Raw genomic sequence first — 22,066 nt, 5'->3', positions numbered from 1 at the left:
TCTTGGCCGATCTACAACTAAGCTGCCAAAATAAACAAACTTCGCCTTCCAGTCAGGCTCAAAATGAACCAAACTGAATTTTTATATCATAAAAGGAAGCAAAAAAATAAGCAGTAACAGTTAAAATGCTTAAAGTATCAACACTGTTTTCCAGAAGGGAAAATAAATTTCTCAAGACAAGCTATTAAGCACTGATTTCAGACACTAATTACGCAGTCCCCAACACATGCAATGCAGTATCTCAGTCACAGTTGCCTTCCTAAAGTCAATGAGGTGAGAAAGTTTGGCCTTATGACATCAGGGACCAAACCTGGACTTTTTAGGTCAGAAGAGGACCAAGCACATATTTCCACAGCTACCTCATCTAAACTTGCTCTTTGCAGGGCAGCAGCTTCATTCAATGACAGGGTTTTTTGAGTGACATTTTCATGGCCCAGTGAAAGCTCCAAAAAGAACTTTGAGAGAAATCCAAGGTCTTCTCAGTGACTTAGAGTAGCAGGGATGCCCCAGGGTCACCTGAGCAGCCAAAGAGCTGGTATTGATATTTTCTGGAGACACTGAAATTTCTCCAGAGGATCCAGACTACTTTCAATTTTAGACCTAATATGAACTTTAAATGATTAAGTGTTTCATTGTGGACTGAAGACCTGAAGGATGAACTTTTCTAAAATGCTGAAAACACAATAAGCACTAGGAAGATGTGGACCCAGAGATTACCCTGCTGCCCTGCCACGCTGCCATCAGTGCATTCATTTCCCAGGGTTCTGGCCCAGCTCCTGCCCCAGCCAGGAACCACAGAGAGAGCTCAGCACAGCCTGTGCAGGATCTCACACACACCCAGCAGCTCACACGTCCTGCGTGGCCAGCTGAGAGGGTTCCCGGAGCCTCTGTGGCATGCACTGCCTCCTGCAAGAGATTCCTCCGACCACGCTGGCCACTCGGCAGATACCTGTGGAGTGTGACAGCGGTTTCGGTAACGGGACAGGGGCACGCTGAACATCGCTCCAGCACCACCCCTTAGCCAAACACCTCGTCTTGGAGCAGCCCAGCACTGCTTTACCTTACCAACACCGAAGGCACCAGGGAAGTTGCATGCAGGCAGGAAATTCTCTGACAGCAGATTATTTTGTAGGATATCAAGGAAAAGGAACCTGAGGAGCAGCCAAGATCTCAGAGAACCCTCTAGAGGCTTCCTGCTCCCCACTCCTGTGCTGACTGTCCCCAGGCTTCGCTGACGTGCCAGTCTGAGGCACAGGCACACCAATCCACCACAATTCCACATAAAACAGTGCAAAAATACCTATTTTAAAGAAAAGCCCATTTTGTGAGTCACACAGACAAAAGTACAAACCCCAAGTACCTGCTGTGTCAAGCAAAATACATAAAGCACAATCAGAAAAAAAACACTGGAAAAATGGGAATGTCACACAAAGCTGTCTGGAAGAGTAACTTAAAATGACTCATGGGCTGCTTGTCACTGTTGTATGTATTCTTACCCTTCTTCCACTCACTGTACTCGTTTCCCTTTTTTAAAAACCTATTCCCCTTATACCATGTTTTTGATCCTTTCAGACTATGATACAACATTAATAACAGAGGTAGACAAACATCCAGACCAAAACAGAGCATGTAATCTATCACACTTGGCTACTCACAAAGTACAGGCTTTAACTGGAGTTTGTGTGGCCAGCAAGACTGAATTATCAAATTAATTCACATTTTGCATTTTTTTTCTTGTTATTCTAATAGAACAAAAAAAACCTAAAAAACAAAAAGAGGAATTATTTCTACAACATACATCTTATGACAGCTGCAGATCCAGACTGACAGCATGCCAGGAGGTTGGAGAGCACCAGCCTCACGCATGCAGCAAGTGGAACCATGGCAAGAGCAGGCTCTTTTCTTTTTAGAAGCAGAGTGGACAGCCCAGCTGCAAAGGAGAGGGAAGCCAGGCCAAGCAAGCAGCATCACACACCCGGAGCTGGGTCAGGCACTGGCACACGGCTCTCTGGCCCAGCCCCGGCGGGAGCACGGTCACTGCGCTCCCCCACACCAAGACCCCGCTGCTCTTACTGGGGACAGGCTCACCCACACACCTGCCCCAGGTGCCAGCAGTGGCAGGGCTGGTGGCTGACAAGTCACTCGCCACAGCCGTGGCCTGTCCGTCCCTGCAATGTCCAGAGCAAGGTCTGGGCCCCCTGACAAACACGGGCATTGATCCACGGTGCCTTACTGACCTCCAGGAGGGACCACGGCCACAGCTGGTGGCTCCTCAAACAGGGGTGTCCAAAGCTTTGAGTCACACAGGATAATTTTCTATTTAATCTCGTGGACATTCCAACTGACCCCTGCTCCTGACATTGCCATAATTAGAAGTATTTGACAGTGTAACATGTTGTTACACTTCAACAACATTCTTCTTAGTTGGCATTTTTGTGAGCAATTAGTAACCTTGACTAAAAATAAAATTTATGTGTATATACACTGTGCTATGAAACCCACAATATTTTAAGACAGTGTTTTGTCTGAATACTTTCTTGAGGTCATGTGGAGCATCTATCTCTTCATATGGATAACTAGAAGCAAAGAGGAATCTGTCGTGATAACATGCAAATAAGTACGGTGCATTCATACGAGACCAAACGCTAGAGTAATAAAAAGGAAGGAAAACTACACAGCAGGACAGATATTTCCAGCATTAATGTAGCATTTTCACCTGCTGTGCAGACACAAATTCTGTGTACATGAATTAACACTTGCTCTTATTTGTTTTCTCACCTTCTTTATAGACTAGAAGCCCTATGTGCGTCTTTACTTTCAACTAATATTAAGAAGCATCCATGGCTGCAAAGATTATTTCCATTTATTCATGTGAAAAATGGGTGGTTGTGTACACTTCCTGAGGAAAAAATTTAAAGAGTTATGCCAAAAACTAAGATAAGAAGTCTGTTAGACTCTCATCATTTAATCACCAAGATACCTTTTAAAAAATGACTCTTACATCCAAGCAATGGTCACTCCATTGCCAATAATAAGGGCTAAATCAATTTAATCACAGAGCTTCTGTACTTGCTGGTTGAGCAAAGCTCAGCAGGAGCTCCTGGGCTTCATGGAGGTAGAGACTATCCTCTGATTTCTTATCCTAATGTTTTACATTAACATTCTTTTAATATTAACAGGAGCCTGAAAACAGCCCTGCATGTGCAACTGGATCATGTGCTTATTTACATCAGTGTTCCTCTCACAACCAGCTCCTTGTAGATAGGATTTCTAAAATAATTAATACTTTCATGGAGCCAGCTATGTTTTAACGTCAGAGACACGCAAAGAGATAGCTGAGAAAAAGAAGTCATTACCTAAACAGGTAATTTTTACTGAATTCCTGAGGGGCTCCAGCACACGGAATTCCCTCGGCTGTGCTGCATGTTTGCTATCAGAACATATATACCTCACTCAGCTTGGCTCATAAAATCCGAGTGTGTTAAATCTCTGATGATAGAACAGTCCTGATTGCCTTTGTTCTGCTAATTAGCAGGGAAAAAACCCTTGGAACAAGTTTTTCCCAGTGAGTGCGTTAGGGCACACAGCGCAGTAATAGCACCACAAGAAACTTGTGTAACTGAGAATTCTGGCTTCCTGCTTTCTTAAGCCTGACACAAAGCTGGAATAATTAGGGTGATAAAGTCGAAGCAGCCCGAGTAAATTCAGCTAAATCTGGTATCACCACAGTTGGGACACTTATTTGCATGTTTAAATTACTCAAGTGACTAATTTTATAATTTCCTTTTCAATTGCTGAATGCCTTACATCTCAAACGAGTCCCCTGGGAGGCAGAGGCACAGCGCACGGTGTGTTAAACTTACAAACTTGTTATACTGCACCAGATTAGCATAATATTGCATACGTTATTCCTTATTTAATAAAAATTTAATTGTGCATATAATTTGATAATTCAATACCAATAATTTGTTATACAAATCTAGAATGCACTCATTTGGTTTCTTCCTTGGAAAAAAAGTTACCTGTGAGTTCTCTGTGGCCAAACATTCCCACTAGAAGTCCCAATTTTGCCATATTTTACCTGCAGTCTTCCTAAGCGGGACACAGCTCACACCCGGAGAAATCTAAGCCTTTTAGTGGCGCTCAAACCTCCTTAAATCCAGCCCCCGGGGCTTTGTGTGGAGGATGCAGAACATTGGGGCTGCAGCTCTTTGTTAATGATGTTCTGATGATACTCCTTGGGCACACCTTTCACACAAAGGCAGGGAATGACCGCGGAATGTGACCAGAACAAAGAGCATTCTGTGGCCAGGTTCTCCACACAGTCTGATGCCATGTGAGGATTTCAATCACACACTGAAAACATCTTGACAAGCATTTGGAAAAGCCGTCCTTACATCATTCCCAATTACCATCCCTGGCAAACCAGCCTCTCCACTGGGCTGTTGACATGCAATTTGGTTTTCCATGTCCTGGGGGAAAACGGTGATCTTGGGAACCTCCTAATGAAAGTAAAACTCACTCAACAGCATCACCGGAAGGACAAATTCATTCTCTTCTGTAGAAATTAGAAAATATTTGTCTCAGATGTTCTACTAACATGTTATTTCTTCCCTGTTTTCCAGCTTGGCTCACTGGAGCTCATGCAAAGCTCCTGACACAAAAAGGGCAGGCAGCAGCTCCCCAACCCCCAGGGCAGCCCTGGGGATTTAACACCCACCGACCCTCCCCGCTGGGTGCCAACATCGAGTCCCAGCAATGCATTCTAATTGAGAGCAATCACTCCACTAATAGAGGAATGCCAGCGAATGCATTTTTCCATTGAAAAAAAAAAGTCCTAATAAACAGCCACCTTTACACAGGTGTTAAACCCATTAACCCCCACAGCTGAGAGAGGAAAGGGTTCTTTCTCTCACAGAAAAAAATTCTTTCTCAAAAAAAGCAAACTTTTTGGAGAAGGCAGTTCTCGCAGAGCTGCATTAACGTCCTCCCACAAGGGTCAGTGCTGGAACCTCCCGGAGCCTGCTGAGAAACCCTTTACTGTTTGCAATCTCAGTGTAACACACAGGTCACCTTCCTAAGCTTCTCTACCTTCTCTACATTTAAATTATTAGTATCGTTTTATTTAAGTTTCCAACTTGCTGTGCTGCATTAGCATATTAAAATTAACTCTGCTGGCTGTAATCACTTTACCTTAATAAAACAACTTACGGAGGCAAATTTGATAAAATTATAGTACCCCCTTGTGGTGTTACCTTTGTGCCCCAATAGAACATCTTTTAATATTATATTTTAAAAATCCTTTTTTATCAAGCTCAGTGGAGAACTAATTAACCTTCTCTAGAATGCAACAGGAGCAATGGGAAGTAAAGGGACTTTCACTGGAATCCAAGAATGGATGAGCTAGAACACCAGTTTTCCATGAGCTGAGGGAATAATCTTTACTATATTACTGACTCATTTTTACATCAACAAATACAGCTTATGACATTTTCATATGAAAATATCACCTGGGCAATTATCTCCCTGATGTAAAATCAGTAAAGAATGATTCCCAATAAAAAACCCCACCAAACTCAACAGCCAGAACACAATCATCCCAATCAGATTACCAGTTAAAGAGTAATTTGGGAGTTCACCAGTGATTATACCCCAGGGAAACACCCCCCAAACTGTACACACAAACCTCAGAGGCACCCCTTATAGATCCTGAATATTCTGTACCATTTCATCACTGCTTCCAGCACGGTAAAAACTCATGTGGGACAGGTTAAGTACCCAGGAGTACAGGTTCCCTCCAGAACCTGAAAATATGGGCATGTGGGAGCATCCAGGAGCCTGCTCTGTGGAATTCCACAGCCAGGGAACTTGTTGGGACAGCCTGGACACAGCTATTTTAAACCCATCACCTACCAAGCCCGACCCATAACCTTCTATCACAACACTGAGGAGTTACTGTCTCCTGTTCATGACAAATGGAGCTTTGCAGATACAACGTTCCCAGTATTTGGCTGCAGTCTAACAACAGAAAAGAAAGTCTGGCAGAAATACACCTTAGGAGATTTCAGTCAGGGAAGAGAGGACCTCCTGCTTCACACACACAAGCCATTAAGAATTTTACAACCAAATCGTTTGGAGCTGCATGCACAGAACGTGTTCCTTCTCCCTTCCAGCAGCCCTGATAAAGGAGCCTGGCTCCGGGCTGGATGTGTTTCCTCCTGCTTCAGGACTCAACTCTGCCTTTCTTTTTCCTACAGCCTTTCTGAAATTCCATGGAAAGGCATTGTTGTTAAACAGCAGTAAGTGTTACTCTCCCAGCAGTGTACACTAACAATAATTCAGCCCTGTGTCAAGGGAGGCTGTGAGTTCCTAGCTGAATTTATTTGAAAAATAAAGTTTGTTCTTTTTCTCCAAGATCTTTCCTTAAGCCAGCATGGAACTCTTGTAAAAGAAAAGTGCCTCTAAGTACCAACTACCCAAGGAACAGCCTTTTTATTTTATTTTTTTATTCCTTGCTCACCATGACAACATAATAAATGAGCCCTGAGAGACTTGCAGTGCTTAACTATTTAAAATTGTGTATTTTATCTTTCACTGTAGGCTTCCAGACATAACATCCATGATCTATTTTTCAAACCCTCTTCAGTGTCTCTGAGTGAAATGTGCCAATTTTCACCTGCAATACGCAATGATCAGAAGGACACCTTGAGCGGGGACTCTGGTAACACTTTACAGAACTACTCTTACAGTATTTTTGTGATCTATTAATAATTACTCGCTCCTGTAAAAGAAAGGCAACAAGGCAATAGTTTCACCATCTGCTTTTTCCATTTTTGTTTGGAATTCTGCTGGATGGCTCTGTATTCTTTCATACATGACTAATAGGAAAGATACAAGACTAATAGGAAACACAACTGCAACTTCACTTAGGGTTGGTTTCAGTTAACAGATGGGCTTTAAACTATCCAACATAAAAGCATTCATTTCAGAAAAACTGACCCCAAAACTGCTTCATAAAATGAAGTATTTCCATTTTTTTCCCCCTCAAAGCTTTAGGATCTTTCATGACACTACAGTATAAGAGGCCCCTGGGTTAAAAAAAAAAAAAATAGCACACACACACTTACAATTTCTGACCTTAAATATCAGAGACTAAAGGTTTTGCAATAAAAGAATCGTCAGTAACATGCACGGCTCCACAAAAAGCCTCCAAGACCACAGCTTTCCTTGCAAATTTCAAGTGCCAACATAAAATTACAGTAAAGAGATCTCCAAAATCCCTTTTTTCGGTCAAGTGAAGCTCTGGTTTTCCAGCAGCCATTCAGCAGCTGTGGTGGGATTTGGGGCTGGTGCAGCAGCTCTTCCCTCCGGATGAGTGACTCGTGCGGGGCAGCGGTGGATGGACACTGTCCAGAGCCCAGTCCTGTTTCCAAACTCCTGGACGTAGGGCACAGCAGGTGGGAAACCGCTCATCCCACACCCAGCCGGGACTGCCGAGGAGCAGCTACCCAAGATTAATGACTGGGTTGGTCAGGAGCCCTGGGCGTGCCCGAGGCAGGCTGGAAGGGGCTCGGAGGGACCTGGTCTAGAGGAAGGTGTCCCTGCCCGGCGTGGTGCCACCTTCAATCCCACCCAGACCCCGCAGCGGGGCTTTTCCAGCCCCCCGCTTCCACAGGCTGTGGCTGCAGCCCAAGCCGCACCGCAGCACTGCCAGCAGCTTCACACGGCCTTACATTCACAATTCAAGGTGTTCAGAATTACACTCGCTAGCATTTTTTGCAACTCCGTTCTCCTGCTTCTGTCGCAAAGGTGCCAGTGCAAGTGCCCCGGCCCCTGCGAGCGGCGGGGGCTCCCCAGAACCCCCAGGCAGAGCCCGCAGGTGGCGGCGTTTCCGTAAGGAAAAGCAGAATTCCGATTTTACAGTACTGGACAGCCATTCTGAGCCCGCTGCTGACACGCTCCTCTCCCCAGCCGGGGCCGGGCAGCAGCAGCATTTCCCTCTGACCACAAACACAACTTTCCTCCCCACCGCTGTTAAGGAGCAGCATCCCTGAAGGCACGAAAGCACAACTTTAGAAGCAGAGGGAGCAAGTGAAGCTTTCCAAATCTCACTGTACCCCATGAGCATGGCTCTTCATTTTGAATACTTTTATTGCTTCCTAACCAGAATTCTCTGAGTTTTGCAGAGAGGTACAGAATCGCTCAAAAAATAATAAAAAAAGAACGCACCAAACAAAACTCGCCAAACGGTGTAGTTAAAAAAATGCTGTTAAAATTTCATACAAGAATTAACAATGGAGAAAAGTTAGCGAATAAGGCTAAGTAGAAAGCAAGTTCCTGTGTTTCCAACAGTGGCTTTGCCAGATGCATCATCACATCTGCATATGAGCAAGTTTTCATTATTTATAAATGCATTACAGGAACACAGCCAAGCTACAAACCAAGGAGTCCAACACACATTTTAAAAAAAAAAAAAAAAAAAAGGAAGAAAAAAAAAAAAACAACGAACGGGGAATGTGTCTTGGTTATAGAACAAAAGAATTCATTTTATCACTTGGCTTTAGCGCTGGAGAAAATGGCTCCTGGTGCGCTGAACCCCATGATGAATGTGCCCCCTCCAGATCTTTATTGCCCCTGTAAATCACCACACTGACAGCACTTAATAAGAAAGCTTTGGAGTGGGTTTGAAGTTTTGCTTTGTACAAATAAAATCTCATATTAAAGAATTTGCTAGTCCTCAAGGTGTGGAAAAATAAGTATGACTAGAACCTGTTGTGCTTGCTGTTTTTAACTGTTTGTTTCCACTATTATTTTTTTAAATCATTTTGTAGCAAAGGGACCAGAATAACAGAAGGAAAACAGTCTGTATTAAAATAAAAAATTAGTCAGGACTTAGTTATTAAAACCCCATATTTCTGATATTCTATATTCATCATCATCATATATATCATATTTCTATACCCTATGATGTCTGGACAGAGCAACAAAATCAGAGGCATAGAATATAAAACATTAAGTATCTTCCATGGTGTGATATGACATGTTGACAATACTCCTGGTTTTTAACTAAAGACAGTGAGGATTCAACGTCCACAGTTATCGCTCACAATTCCACTCTTTGAGAGAGGGCAGGATTATCTGAGTCACCTGCTACCCCCCAGGTGGGAACAAAAGGGTTTAAATCCCTTGGCAGCAACTGCAACAATGTTCATAGAAGTGGTCAGTAACGACTTCCACATATTATACATCATTTTGTATATTTATACTCACACAACTTTGGTCAAGCACTCTATAGGGAAACAGAGAAATAAATTATTTACAACACAAATATTTAAAGTTCATATTGGAAAGTAGATAGACTCATAATTACAGGTTTAATTGTTTGCTTCAGAGATGACATTATAGAACAGATATTTGAGGGGGAATAAGGCTGTTTGGAGGTGTTCAGAAGCAAAGTGCAGCTTGGCTCAGGCCCTCATGATAGACAGTGTCAGCTCATTGCTGAATTACATTTCAACCAAAATAAATCACAATTCATGTGGTGGTGGCTTTCTGTTCTGCTTCCTTGGCTTGTGTTATCCTTGCTCAATTCCAGGCAGCATCATCCCTTCTAAACCAGTTCAGGGCACACCCTGGCTGAGGAAATCTTAACAGGAAACTACAGTTATTTGGTCAAAGCTAAATGTATTTATAGGGAAATAAATGTATTTCCTGTTCAAACTGGGAGCACAAAGCTATTATGTGACAGACTATCAACAGGTCTGGAGAAAGTCCAGCTTCTCCTGGTGGATAAAACACATTTGAGAAGGTACCTCAAGGAAAATACATGCTAGTAGACATGGTCTGGAAGTGTAGGAAAAATAAAGGAAGGTCTTTCCTAAAAACAACCCCCAACAATTATTAAAGGAGCACATTAGTAAGAGTCCTTTAGGATTAGGATCCAAAGTATCAGGTATCAATCTTTCCCACCTGCATGGATCTTTCCACCTCTCACCTCTGGAAAGAATATCTGCAAAGGTGCGGCCCCTGTGCCACTGCAAAGAGTAACCTGGCACTTGGGGCCAATGCACAGCCCGCAACCAAGCAAAAGGAGGAGAGTCAGGGCAGATGTGGATTTGGAAGGGAGTTCCAGGTTCATTTTTATCCCCTCTGGGACCCCCTGAGCTGGACACAGAGCCAGCACAGCCCCCTCCCCTTCCATGGACATTCCCCTGCTGCCCACTCCCCCTGCAGCTCACCGAGGCAACAACTGGAGCCTGCCTTAACATCTATAATCATTACTTTGACTTTTAAACTCCTTTAAGATGGTTTAGTCTTATTTTCTAAACCGGAAACCATTCTTAAACCTCTGAGAGCAGTTGTGTGTAACTTTTAAGGGTTGCGTATGGGTTGGATTGGGCTTTTTTCAACAAAATAAAAGCCCAGCAAATGGAAGAATCACTTGTTCGTTTTAAAGAGCAGATCCCAGGTCCCGTCCTCCTTCCATCCCCACTCCAGGTGAGGTGCCAGTGCTCAGGGACAGCCCCAGCTCAGCACTGGGAGCAGGATCCTCTCTCAGGGTGCATGTTTGCCACTCCACAGCTCAAACACGTCATTAGCTGCTCTTTATTGAGCACCAGCGCTCATTACCGACTTCTCAATTCTTTGATTAAGCACCACACTGCCGGGATCCCCAGCCTGCATCTGCCAGCTGATTAGCTCAGTAATTCTGCTAATCTCAAACCCAGAAGGCTGGGAAGGGAAGGGAAGGAGCTGCAATCCCTGGGAGCTGGCTCCCTTTACCCCTTTGTGTACAACATCAATACCCCAGACCCCCAGCAACACAACCCGCGGAATCCAACTTCAAACGCGCCAAGTTCCAGCGTCATTTCCATAAAAAGACACAACAGGTGATTAAAATGCCCCTTCGTTGTGTTCGCATCGCGTTCCGTGCTGCTCCTCGGTCCCTCCGGAGGTTCCAAAGGCGCTCTGGGAGCCGGGACAGCCCCGAGGTGGCTCTGTCACCGCCGGGACAGCCCCGGGGTGGCTCTGTCACCCCCGGGACAGCCCCTGGCCTCTGCCCCCCGTCCATCTCCCCGCTGTCCCCCGGCACCGCCTGGCGTGATTTAACAACTGTAATTCCTTATTTAACGATGTCAAAGGTTTTTAGGAAATTGACTGTATTTCACCAACGATATATTTCTTCTCGATGACAGAGTGGTTAAAATGATTTTTAAACCAAGACAGCAAAATAAAGCAGTAATAAAATCAATAAAAGGTGCTTAAAACATTCCTTCTATTAGGTAATGGCATTTAAAATATCCGTAGCTTGTAATGGCACTTAGGATATGCCCGAAAATCAATGAGCTAAATTACTTATTGAACTAGTTAATTTGAACATTGAGTTTTATATGTATATTGATAAAACAAGCGACAAGAACCCTGGCTGTGTTCGAATTCCACGGTCAGATATCTCCCTCTGCCGGGAAAAAAAACTCGGAAACCTCCACTAGAGACTCCGTCTTTTTTTTTTTTTTTTTTTTTTAATTTTTTTTTTTTTTTAATTTTTTTTAGTAGGAGCACTAAAGGATGCAACAACTGAAAACTCCACGAGAGGTCTCAGACTCTGCAGGGTTTGTAAATTATTGTTGCTTTTGCCAAAAATCTCTGAAGTTTTTACAGTGCTGAACAGCAACACAAAACCTTCAATTGCACCCCAAATACCATTTGGTATTTTGAAATGCCAAAATATTACCACTATATACAGAAATATACAAAAACCGTAGAGAACAGTGTGAAAAATAAGGGGATATAATAGCTCTTTAAAAACTGAGATCACCCTCAACAACTTCAATATTTTTCATGTTAATAACTCCTCCGTGTAAACTCTGAAGTAACAGCCTCAGGTAATACTTTTTTTTTTTTTTTTTCTTTTTTCCTTTTTTGCTAGAAATAAAGTGTAAAAGACAAGTCCTGTGTCAACTTCTGCTCCTGAGGTGCAAAAAACCCTTCTCCAAAGTTTCACCTGAGGCTGTTCCTCCTTTACACGCAGCAAAAACCTCCACAAAATCCGAGAGGCTGAACGGCATTGGCTTTACCTGACACGATCCTTGGGGAGGAACCAAACACTAATAAAGATTTCTACCTATTTTCGTGGACTTGTGTGGCTGCGGAAGCGGGATTCCTGGCGTCCCGAGGCTCTGGGACCATGGCGCTCTCCCGGGCCGGGTGACAAGGACAGCACCTGGAGGGGGAGGATTAAACCCGGGGCTGGCACTTTATCCCAGCGGGGATGGCACCCATGAGGGATGGCACGGCCGGGATCGCCACCTGAGGGATTCCTGAGGGATTCCTGAGGGATTCCTGAGGGATTCCCGGGAGGTCACGGAGATCCCTCACCCTGGGAAAGGAGATGCATCTTCCACGGGAGCAGCCGCGGGGCCCAGGCCCCGGAGGACCGGGGACACTTAGGGGAGGGACGGGGGGAAATGAGGGGAAAAGATAGGGAAAAGATAGGGAAAAAAAATGGGGAGGGGAAAAAGAGGTTTAAAAAAAGCCGGGGGGGAAAAAAAGAAGAGGTGTTTAAAAAAGCGGGGCAAGAAAAAGAGGGGTTAAAAAAAGCAAGGGGAGATAAAGAGGGGAGAGGAGTGAAAAAGAGAGGAAAGGGGGGAAAAGGGGGGAAAAGTGGAGGGAAAAAGGAAAGAAAGTGGGGAAAGGGGGAAAAGGGGAGGAAAATAGGAAAAAGGGGGGTTAAGGTAGAGAAAATGCAGAGAAGGGGTGGGGAAAGGGCGGGGAAATGGCGGGTCCGCCTCTGAGGGCCGCCCCCTTCCCCGCCTCGGGGCGGGACAACGCCTCAGCCCCAAGATGGCGGCGTTACCTTCCCAAGATGGCGGCGTTACCTTCCCAAGATGGCGGCCGCCACGCCCCGATGTGGCGGATCCCCTCCCAAGATGGCGAACGCACCCTCCCAAGATGGCCGCGGTCCCGCCCCGGCCGGCCGGCCCCGCCCCGCGCGCTGCACGCCGGGCGCGCGGGGCGGGCTGAGGGCGCGGGCCGGTCGGGCCTGGTGCGGCTGCGGGCGGTCGGAGCGAGCGGGGCCGGGCAGGGCAGGGCGGGCGCCATGCCGGAGCTGGCCGTGGACAGGGTGGTCGTGCACCCGCTGGTGCTGCTCAGCGTCGTCGATCACTTCAACAGGTGCGGCCGGGCGGGAGTGGCGCCGGGGCGCTGAGTCACGGCCGGGCCGGGAGCGGGGCCCTGAAGGAGCCCGGGGCCGGGAGGGGACCCGGCGGAGCGGGAGGGCCCCGGAGCCGGGAAGGGACCCGGTCCCTCCGGCACCCCGGGTAATTTGGGCCTAATTCCGTCCCTCCCGCCGGTGCCGAGCGGTTCTGGTGTCAGAAGTAAAGCCCCAAGTCCCCGGAGGGGGCCGAGCCCGCGGTGGGTGACACGGGTCGGTCGCTGCTCGCTGTTCGCGTCCCCCGTGAGTGACATGGGCCCGTCCCTGGGGCCAGGCTTTGGTTCCGAGGCACCAGAACGCCCTTCTGCGGCTGTAAACACAAGCAGTGATAACACATAACCCCTCTCTTCCACCCCCGCTGTGCGTGGGGGTCCCTTCTCCCTCCTCCCCGCTTGTGGCAGGGACTGACAGTCGTTTTTCCTTTTAGAATAGGAAAAGTGGGAAATCAGAAGCGAGTGGTTGGAGTGCTGCTGGGCTCCTGGCAGAAGAAGATCCTGGATGTGTCCAACAGTTTTGCAGGTGAGTTTGGGTGTCCTGCCCTTCTCCAAAGCCACTGAACTATTTAGTGGATGTAACAGATGGATTGTGTTGGGGTTTTTGAAGTAACCCTTGGTCTGTCCATCTACAAATCACTCCATATCCAACAACCAATGCAAACTGCTGTGACAGCCCTAAGTAAAGCTCACTCTCCTTTAGCAGCCAAAATTACCCAAACTCGGAGCATTTGGATAAATATTTTAATTCAGGAAGTTGGATTCTTAAATGCTGGTGTTTTGTTTTATTCCCAGTACCTTTTGATGAGGATGACAAGGATGATACTGTGTGGTTCCTGGACCATGACTATCTGGAGAACATGTATGGAATGTTTAAGAAGGTCAATGGTGAGTCTGACCACTGGTGATTCTGAAATCAGAATCTTCTGACAGTCAGGGATGTGCTCCCAAAAACTTTCAGGGCTGTGGAAAAGGGAATTCCTATTAATCCTCAAGGTTGGAAAAGACCTATAAGATTATTGAGTCCAACCATCAACCAGAACCACGTGTTCCCCACTAACTGTGTCCCACATCCACATAGTTTTGAGCACTTGAGGGAAGGGACTTGTATCTCAAGATGTCAGAGGTGCAGGCTATCGGACCCTGAGAACAACACAATTAACAGAAGCTGTTAATTACTCAGTGAAGGGGCCAGGAGAAAAGCTGAGGGTCAGTAACGGTGATGGGTGAGTGTGGTCACTGCTCAAGCCATGGCCTTGTAATCCATTTCTCTCTCCTGCACACGGATCAGACTCTCGCCCTCCATCAGCCCACCCAGTCTCTGCCCAGGTCTCTCTGCTGGGGCCTCCCCACTGGTCTGATTCCAAATCCTTTCTGCTTTTGCTCAGCCAGAGAAAGAATCGTGGGCTGGTACCACACGGGCCCAAAGCTGCACAAGAACGACATCGCCATCAACGAATTGATGAAGAGATACTGCCCCAACTCTGTAAGTGGGGCCACCTTTGGCCTGTGGGGTTGTTCTTCTCTCTTTCCCTAAAAGGGGCATTGGGGAAGCCTTATCCCCCACCTGTTTTGCTGGTGACACAGCATGGTGGCTGTAAAGTGATTGAGGAACTGTGATCAGGAGTTTCTTGAATCATTGAGTGCCTGAGGTTATCCCTCTGAGCAGCCTCCTGCTGGTGCTGAGGAGGGAAGAGCTGGCTTGGCTACTTTTTCCCTACTCCTTGACCAAAATTCAGTTTTCTGCACATTTTCTTTCTTCCCGAGGTGCTGGTGATCATTGACGTGAAGCCAAAGGACCTGGGGCTGCCCACAGAAGCCTACATCTCCGTGGAGGAGGTCCATGATGTGAGTTCTCACTGTGTGAAGTGTCACAGTCCCAGCTGGGAGCACTCAGAGGCTGTCACTCGTGGGTGTCACTGGCTGCAGGTGCTCCCAGCTGTGCCCAGTCATTGTGGGCCTGCCCTGAGCAGCTCACTCCTCGATGAGCCCCATGCAGACAAACAACACCCAGCAGTGAGTCACTGTAATTGCTGCATTTAAATTCGTTCTGGATGTCTGTAAAGTACTGGATCTTTGTGCCTTTCTGAGGCCTTCGCTACAGAGCAGGAGCTGCTCTCCCAAAATGCAACCAGGTTGGATCAGGGAGGAGGGAAATAATTGTGATACTGAGAATTTCCATTGCTCCCCCCTGGGCACAGAGCAGCAAAATGCAGAAATGTGAAGTTACCCAGAGGAAGAGAGATTGCTGGGGCAGTCGGTGACACTGATTGAATCAAGGACATCCCAGCTAGAGCTGTTCTCTCAGATCCCTTGTGGCCTGTGGGGGGCTGCTTTTCAGGTTCCCTCAGTGCAATCCCTTGTCCCTGTCTAAAACCCCCTGTTTGTGTCCCCTCAGGATGGCACCCCGACCTCCAAGACCTTTGAGCACGTGACGAGTGAGATCGGTGCCGAGGAGGCCGAGGAAGTGGGTGTGGAGCATCTGCTGAGGTGAGGGGACGGCTGTCCCGGGCCCTGCCCCTGCTCCCGCTGCCCGAGGAGCACACCAAACACACGGCATAAATCCTGGGAGCCTGCATCCCATCATCCCACAGCTCTCAGCTGGAAAGGGACGGTGCCCAGCGGGTGAGGTTCTAATCCCGATTCTCTCTGGCTTTCAGGGACATCAAGGACACCACGGTGGGCACGCTATCCCAGCGGATCACAAACCAGGTCCACGGCTTGAAGGGACTGAACTCCAAGCTTCTGGACGTCAGGAGCTACCTAGAGAAAGTAGCCCTGGGCAAACTCCCCATCAACCACCAGATCATCTACCACCTCCAGGACGTCTTCAACCTGCTCCCAGACGTCAACCTGCAGGAGTTTGTCAAGGCCTTTTACCTGAAGACCAACGACCAGATGGTGGTGGTGTACCTGGCCTCGCTCATCCGCTCCGTTGTGGCCCTGCACAACCTCATCAACAACAAGATTGCCAACAGGGATGCAGAGAAGAAGGAAGGACAGGAAAAAGAAGAAAGTAAAAAGGAGAGGAAAGATGAGAAGGAGAAAGACAAGGAGAAGAGTGATGGCAAGAAAGAGGAGAAAAAGGAGAAAAAGTAAAAGGTGTAGGGTTTTTTTTATTTGTAAATTAAAAATCTTGTAAACTAAATCCCTGCTGCTGGGGTCTCGTATGTTGTGCTCAGCACTCTGCCCCTCCTCACCCAGGCAGGGTTGTGGGGAGCCATGTGGAGGCTTTTGATTTGATTTTACTGTTAGACAGCACTTTTCCTTTCCCCAGTGCATCTTTGGGGATGTTGAGGCCTCAGCTGCTGCACACTGCTCTCGTTGAGCATATTCCCATGTTCCAGGGCTAATCCTTTGCCATCAGCCAGTTTCGTGCATCACAGGCATCCCTGTGTTTAACTGCCTCTTGCCCCTCGGGGTGTGGCACAGCTGGGATGTTGTCACTGCTGTCACAGCTCTGTGCTAGCGGCCCCAGCCCCTCCCTGGGGACAGCGCTGGTGGCCCTGTCCCCCCTGGCTGGGACCAAGCTGCTCTAGGGGCTGCAGGAGGCCATGAGCCCGGGGAGGCACTGGGGCCATCACCAGTGACACAGAGCAGGCAGGGACCAAATCCACGGCATCTGTGATCCCAGTGCTGAGCTCCAGATGCCATTATGGCCCTGGAGCCCCAGCCCTGCACTGAGCCCAGCCAGGGCGACAGGCACTGACCCAGGACACACACACAGGGACACAGGACAGGTACAGACCCAGGACACACAGGGACACACAGGGACCCAGCACACAGGCACACCTCGGCAGCTGCTTTGTCGTTTATTGCACACGAAGCCGCGCGGGGCAGGCGGGGCCGTGCGGAACCGGCCGGTTCCCAGCCCGGAGCCGTTCCCGGGTCCCATCTCCACAGGCCCCGGACACACGGACACGCCGGGTGTGTCGCCCACACACATGGGGAGGGACAGATGTGACATCCAGGTGCTCTTGCCCTCACTGCAGCCTGTCCAGGAGTGTGGGCAGAACCCAGGATCCGAGCGAAGGCCTGGCAGTGCCCGGAGCCCCCGGGCTGCTGTGGAGCACCAGCTCCGGGCAGAAACCACTTCAGTACAACTGCCCAGGGGCCACAGGCTGCAAATGGGGACACGCCACGGACACTCAGCCAGGCTCTGGCTCCAGTGGCTGCGTGTCTGGCCGGGGAAGGGGCTGTGCTGGCAATGAGACGGCGCACAAGAGCCCCCCAGAAGCATCGTCTTGGGAGTCCCTGTCACTGAGTGCTGGCTGCAGCATGGGGCCCAGAAGTCAATTTGAGAGCCATTTTCCTCCTCACTTGCCACTACCAAAATGCCATGAAAAGGCAGAAAACAGGAGCGGGAGAAGAAGAGCTTCTACCAAACACGGAGCTGTGTCTGCAGGGGGGCCGGGGAGCCCCAGTGCCCCCTGTGCTGCCCCCCAGCCCCTCTGTGCCAGCCCTCGCGAGCCAAGCCCTTGTGTCCTTCTCTCCATCACACCTCGGATTTCCTTAGGGAGGGAAACAGCCCCGTTCCCCCAGGGCCATGTCAGTGCAGACCTGGCCCAGGAACAAGAGCCGCAGTGTCCATAGGGGCCTGCGCACATCCCGGGGAAGGCTCGGCCCTGGGCACCGGCCAGCAGCGCTCCGGGAACGCCCCACAGCTCCATCACTCCTGTCCAAAGCCTTCCGTCTCCTCAATGGCGTAAAGCAGCTTCTCCTTCAGCTGTTCATAGCTCTTGTAGGGAGGGAGATCCAGGCGGTTGAAGCTGGGGAGAGAGCGGAGGCTGGGACAGGCCAGGAAGAGCGGTCCCGTGCCACGGGATGGAGAGCCCGGCACAGCCCCGCAGAGCTCCCCGTGTCCCCAGCCAGGCCGAGGGACAGTGACTTACCACGTGTGGCTCCGTGGCAGCCACGTCTCTTTGCCAACTTTATCGATGCAGAACTTCTGGGGCCCGTTGCTGCCTGTTAACGAGGAGCACAGCAAAGCTCTTGACACCATCAGGAGCTGGAAAACAAACCCCTCCCACACACACTGAGATCCACTGTCACCGCCCTACGATCCCAAGCTCACACAGGGCACAAATCCACGGCAGCAATCCCTGCCTGTTTGCGGAGAAGATGTTCAAAAAACAAAGGAGAAAGAAAGTAGCAGATTGAGAGCACAGAGGGGCAAGAGCACCATCTCTGAGCACAATGGTTCCATAGCAAGGGCTAAAACTTACTCATCAGCAAACCCTCAGGACTGTGCCAGTCCATCCAAGAGTTTTAAAGGACCTGGCACAGGAAGTCCGAGTCACTGAGGTGGCTTTTTAACATACTGGGAACCCTGGAGAGGTTCCAGGGGGTGGAAAAAGCTAATGTGCCAGCAAGAACTGAATGGGTTAAGTGAGCTGGTTGACACGAATGCCAGGGAAGTCAGGGAAAGCCTGGTATAGGCCCCAAAAAGCAGTACATTAAAGGATAAATGGAACTACACTGTGGTTTTCTCAAAAAGAGGCTTTGTCACACAAGAATCAAAATTGAATCAGAAATCCAATCTCATTCAGATTGAGATCACAAACCAGCCCAACAAAGTTAACCCTGGCGGGACGGTCACGGCCAAAGAACGTGTCTGGAAATGGCACAACACCAGATGGGATCACTGTGCTCAGACCTCACAGCTGCTTTCCTGCCGTGTGCTCTGCGTGGGGACAGGGACAGGAAGGTGCCACCCCCTGGCCCCCAGGACACACCGATGAGCTCGGCAAAGCCCCCGACGGGCAGGCGGCACGTCCCCGTCACGAACTGCAGCAGCCGGATCCTCTTCTCATTGTCCATCTCCTTAACCACCTGCAGCAGGAACGCAGCAGCTGAGCGGGATCCTGGCCCCATCCTGCAGGATGGCTCCTGCCAGGGCACCCCACGCCCTCAGCTGGCTCACACTGACCTGCCAGAACCACTGGATCTGTTTGCTGTTCTTGGTGTAGTGCCTGTAGATGGTATTTTTCTGCCAGTCGTTCATGTCGATCTCCTGCATCCCGCACAGCATCAGCTGGGGACAGGGGACACTCAGCAGGGGACAGACAGGGCCCTGTGCCCACCCTCTGAGCACCAACCCCTCTGATGCCAGCCTTCACCTGGCCCAGGTACCAGCACTGAGGTGTCTGGGACAAATTCCTCCCATCCAACGGGATGTTCTCTTGCCACTGAACCCAACGAGCCCCCCCAGACCCAACACCTGAGGCCGTACCCTCGTCAGCAGAGCTGATGGGCACAGAGCATGAGCAGGGTCACCATGTGCCACTTTCCACCCACATCCCCACCCCAGGGGCTAGCTCACCTCCAGCTCCTTCTCATCGAAGTAGCGCAGCCACTCAAGTGGCACCACCTCGTTGAAGCCGTCCAGGAACGCTTTGGTCTGCTCCTCCACGCCCCGTGTGAACCTCCAGTCTGTCAGCAGCCTGGGGAGGCACACGGGTCAGCACAGAGCCAGCACCGCTGGCCTGGCTCGGGGAAACCCCAGGATCCCTCCCACCAGCAGGGAGGGCCACAGGAGTGTGGGGAATGGGAGAGGGGCTCCCTTTAACTCGCACTGGTGGGTTTCTGTCCCTGCCCCCAAAGCCAGGAGCAGCATTCAGCCCCGACAGCGGCCTTAGAACTCCAGGGGTGCAAACCACATCCCCTGGCTGGAGCTGAGCTGGCCCTGGCAGCCCCCAGGCAGGCAGGGGGAACAGCCATGGGACGGGAGCGCAGCCTCAGCCTCTCTCCCCTCTCCTTTTTCCTGAAAGTACTGGCAAGTGCCCAGCCCGCAGCAATCCAGACCGCAGCAGAGCTCAGCCGACCGCGCCAGCCCGGGCCTGTCACAGGCCACGTAGCCAGGGAAGCGGCCACGTCCCAAGCCCCTGGTCCCACCCCTGCAGCCGCTGGGGGCGGGTGCCTGACAGGACCCTTGGGACAGCCACTCACATGATGTACTCCTCCTTGTTCTCCTCCGTCACACGGATGCTCTCACCACCCTCCTTCAGCTCGTGGGTGGTCACCTTGCCCAGGATCTCCATGTCCTGGATGAAGTACAGCTCCAGGCCGCACTCCTCCAGGCTGTTCTCCCTGCGGGGGACACCGGGATGTGAGTCCTGATGGAGGCAGCCAGCAGCAGTGAGGGGCTGTGGGGAGAGCTCTGCAGCAGGGCACTCACTTGGTCCAGACGATGGAGTTGTAGAACTCGGGGTCGATGGACTCCAGGTCCTTCAGCGTCGGGCGCTTGTTCAGCATCCGTTTGTAGAAGGGCAGCGTGAAGCCGGTATCGATGAACTTCCCGTGGTACAGAGCCTGTGGCAGGGAGGGGACACCAGGTCACAGGGGACCCTGGGACACAGCCCTGGGGCAAGACAATGCTCCACCCTGGGGCAGAAAGGAGTCATTTGGGGGTTCCTGAGCTGTGGCACTTGCTCCTGGCTGGCACACATGGAGGGGAAGGGTGGCCTGCCCCAACAGCACTTCCCAGGCCAGGTGGGCTGCAGCCCCTCTCCCTCCCTACCACAAATTCCACTGCATCTCCCTCTCCCCTCACAGCTCTATTAAGAGCACTTGTTTAAACAGAGCTGTGCTGTGGCTTCCCTGAATCCCTGGCTTCCAGGAGCCCCGAGGCAAAGGCAGCCAAAAATAATGCAGACGCTTGTCTAGAACGGCCCAGCGGTGAGTAATAGTCTGGGGTTTTATTGGTATCCTGCGAGGCGGGGCAGGGCAGGGCAGGACAGCGGGGCCGGAGCCGCCTCCGCACACACCCCGTGGGGCTGTGGGCCAGGGACCCTTCCCCGGGCTCAGGGAGCCCCTCTGCCAGCCCGGGGCACGCTGGCCTTGGGCAATCCGTGACAAAATGGGAGGAGCTGCTCTGGAGCTTGGGCAGCTGGAAAATCTCACACTGCTGGGTCTAAAAATAGTCCCTGGAGCTGCAGACCCGACAGCACCTGGGGTGAGAGCCAAGGACCTGGAGCCATCCCTCCCCGCCACAACTCCTGGGAAACCAGCTCTCCTCTGGCCCCGCAGCCGTTCCGTGGGTTTAAAACACATCGCCCCACAGCACGCCCTTGAAGGCTCATCTCCCACGGACCCACACGTGGGCAAGAAGGGGCTCAGGGAGGGCAGCAGTGCCGAGCCCAGCACAGGGCCTTGCCCCTTGCCCTGCTGAGCAGCCTGTCCCCTGCCACAGGGGACACAAAGCGCTGCTGCCATGCCCTGGCGCTCACCATGGCGATGAAGCGGCCGATGAAGCGGAAGTAGGTGAGGTGGTCGGGGTTGATGGAGGAGGCAGGGTTGATCTGCAGGCAGTAGTTGTTCTTGCCCGCGTACTCGAAGAGGCAGTACATGGGGTTGAGCACCTCGTGGGACAGGAGGAAGAACCACTCCCTGGCATGAGACAAGGGGAGCGCGGTGACAAGCAGCTCGGGGGGGACAGTGCGTGTCCCACCTCCTCAGAGTGCCAGGCAGGTGCTGGGCACTGCTGTGACCGGGCCAGGGTGTTCCCCTCCCCGGGGTGCTGTGTGGGGTTTGTGAAGCGTTTCTGGAGACGCCAGCTTGCTGCAGGCCCCGCTCAGAGCATCGGGAACCTCGGCACGTGCCACGTGCAGTCCCAGCTGGGCTGCCCCACACACACACAGCCCCCGAGCACGGCCGGTCCCTCCGCACACGCTGCCCCGGGAGCCCCACGCCAAGCTCGGGACAGCACCATCCTGGCTTTGCTCCCCTGGCCGTGCAGGCAGGAATCCTCAGACGTGGAGGCAGCCCCGGCATCCCGTCCGTGGTTCTACCCTGTGGTAGAACAGCATGACGTAACCTACCATAGGGTAAAACCACTGGCAGGACACGGAGAGAGCTGGAG

General features: G+C 50.5%; 3 protein-coding genes across 13 annotated transcripts in view; 1 reads left to right on the top strand and 2 right to left on the bottom strand.

The window, feature by feature from the left end:
- Nucleotides 1–12,862, bottom strand: part of ZFHX3 (zinc finger homeobox 3) — a 487,194-nt gene extending 474,332 nt beyond the window's left edge. For both annotated transcript variants that reach the window (XM_086848088.1, XM_086848086.1), the window contains exons 1-2: nucleotides 12,379–12,862; nucleotides 12,125–12,223 (exon numbers count right to left, since the gene is read on the bottom strand). The gene's annotated coding sequence lies outside the window, so the exon portion shown is untranslated. The remainder of the gene's footprint in view (nucleotides 1–12,124; nucleotides 12,224–12,378) is intronic.
- A 153-nt stretch (nucleotides 12,863–13,015) lies between these two features.
- Nucleotides 13,016–16,354, top strand: PSMD7 (proteasome 26S subunit, non-ATPase 7). The gene is made up of 7 exons (XM_023934904.2): nucleotides 13,016–13,173; nucleotides 13,641–13,732; nucleotides 14,002–14,094; nucleotides 14,595–14,692; nucleotides 14,974–15,054; nucleotides 15,605–15,696; nucleotides 15,867–16,354. Exons 1-7 carry the CDS (start codon nucleotides 13,100–13,102, stop codon nucleotides 16,303–16,305), a joined length of 969 nt encoding a protein of 322 aa, XP_023790672.2. The 5' UTR covers nucleotides 13,016–13,099; the 3' UTR covers nucleotides 16,306–16,354.
- Nucleotides 16,355–16,999: 645 nt separating this feature from the next.
- Nucleotides 17,000–22,066, bottom strand: part of WWP2 (WW domain containing E3 ubiquitin protein ligase 2) — a 30,792-nt gene continuing 25,725 nt past the window's right edge. For all 10 annotated transcript variants that reach the window (XM_086847975.1, XM_086847972.1, XM_086847978.1 and 7 more), the window contains 8 exons: nucleotides 21,435–21,594; nucleotides 20,384–20,517; nucleotides 20,155–20,295; nucleotides 19,529–19,649; nucleotides 19,136–19,240; nucleotides 18,942–19,038; nucleotides 18,099–18,171; nucleotides 17,000–17,975 (listed from right to left, as the gene is read on the bottom strand). In XM_086847975.1, the coding sequence (XP_086704101.1) occupies nucleotides 17,876–17,975; nucleotides 18,099–18,171; nucleotides 18,942–19,038; nucleotides 19,136–19,240; nucleotides 19,529–19,649; nucleotides 20,155–20,295; nucleotides 20,384–20,517; nucleotides 21,435–21,594 (931 nt within the window). In that variant the 3' untranslated portion in view covers nucleotides 17,000–17,875. The remainder of the gene's footprint in view (nucleotides 17,976–18,098; nucleotides 18,172–18,941; nucleotides 19,039–19,135; nucleotides 19,241–19,528; nucleotides 19,650–20,154; nucleotides 20,296–20,383; nucleotides 20,518–21,434; nucleotides 21,595–22,066) is intronic.

The sequence above is a fragment of the Cyanistes caeruleus genome, chromosome 12 (assembly GCF_971803275.1).
Source record: "Cyanistes caeruleus chromosome 12, bCyaCae1.hap1.1, whole genome shotgun sequence".
Classification (NCBI taxonomy): domain Eukaryota; kingdom Metazoa; phylum Chordata; class Aves; order Passeriformes; family Paridae; genus Cyanistes; species Cyanistes caeruleus.
This window is presented reverse-complemented; position numbering and strand designations above follow the sequence as displayed.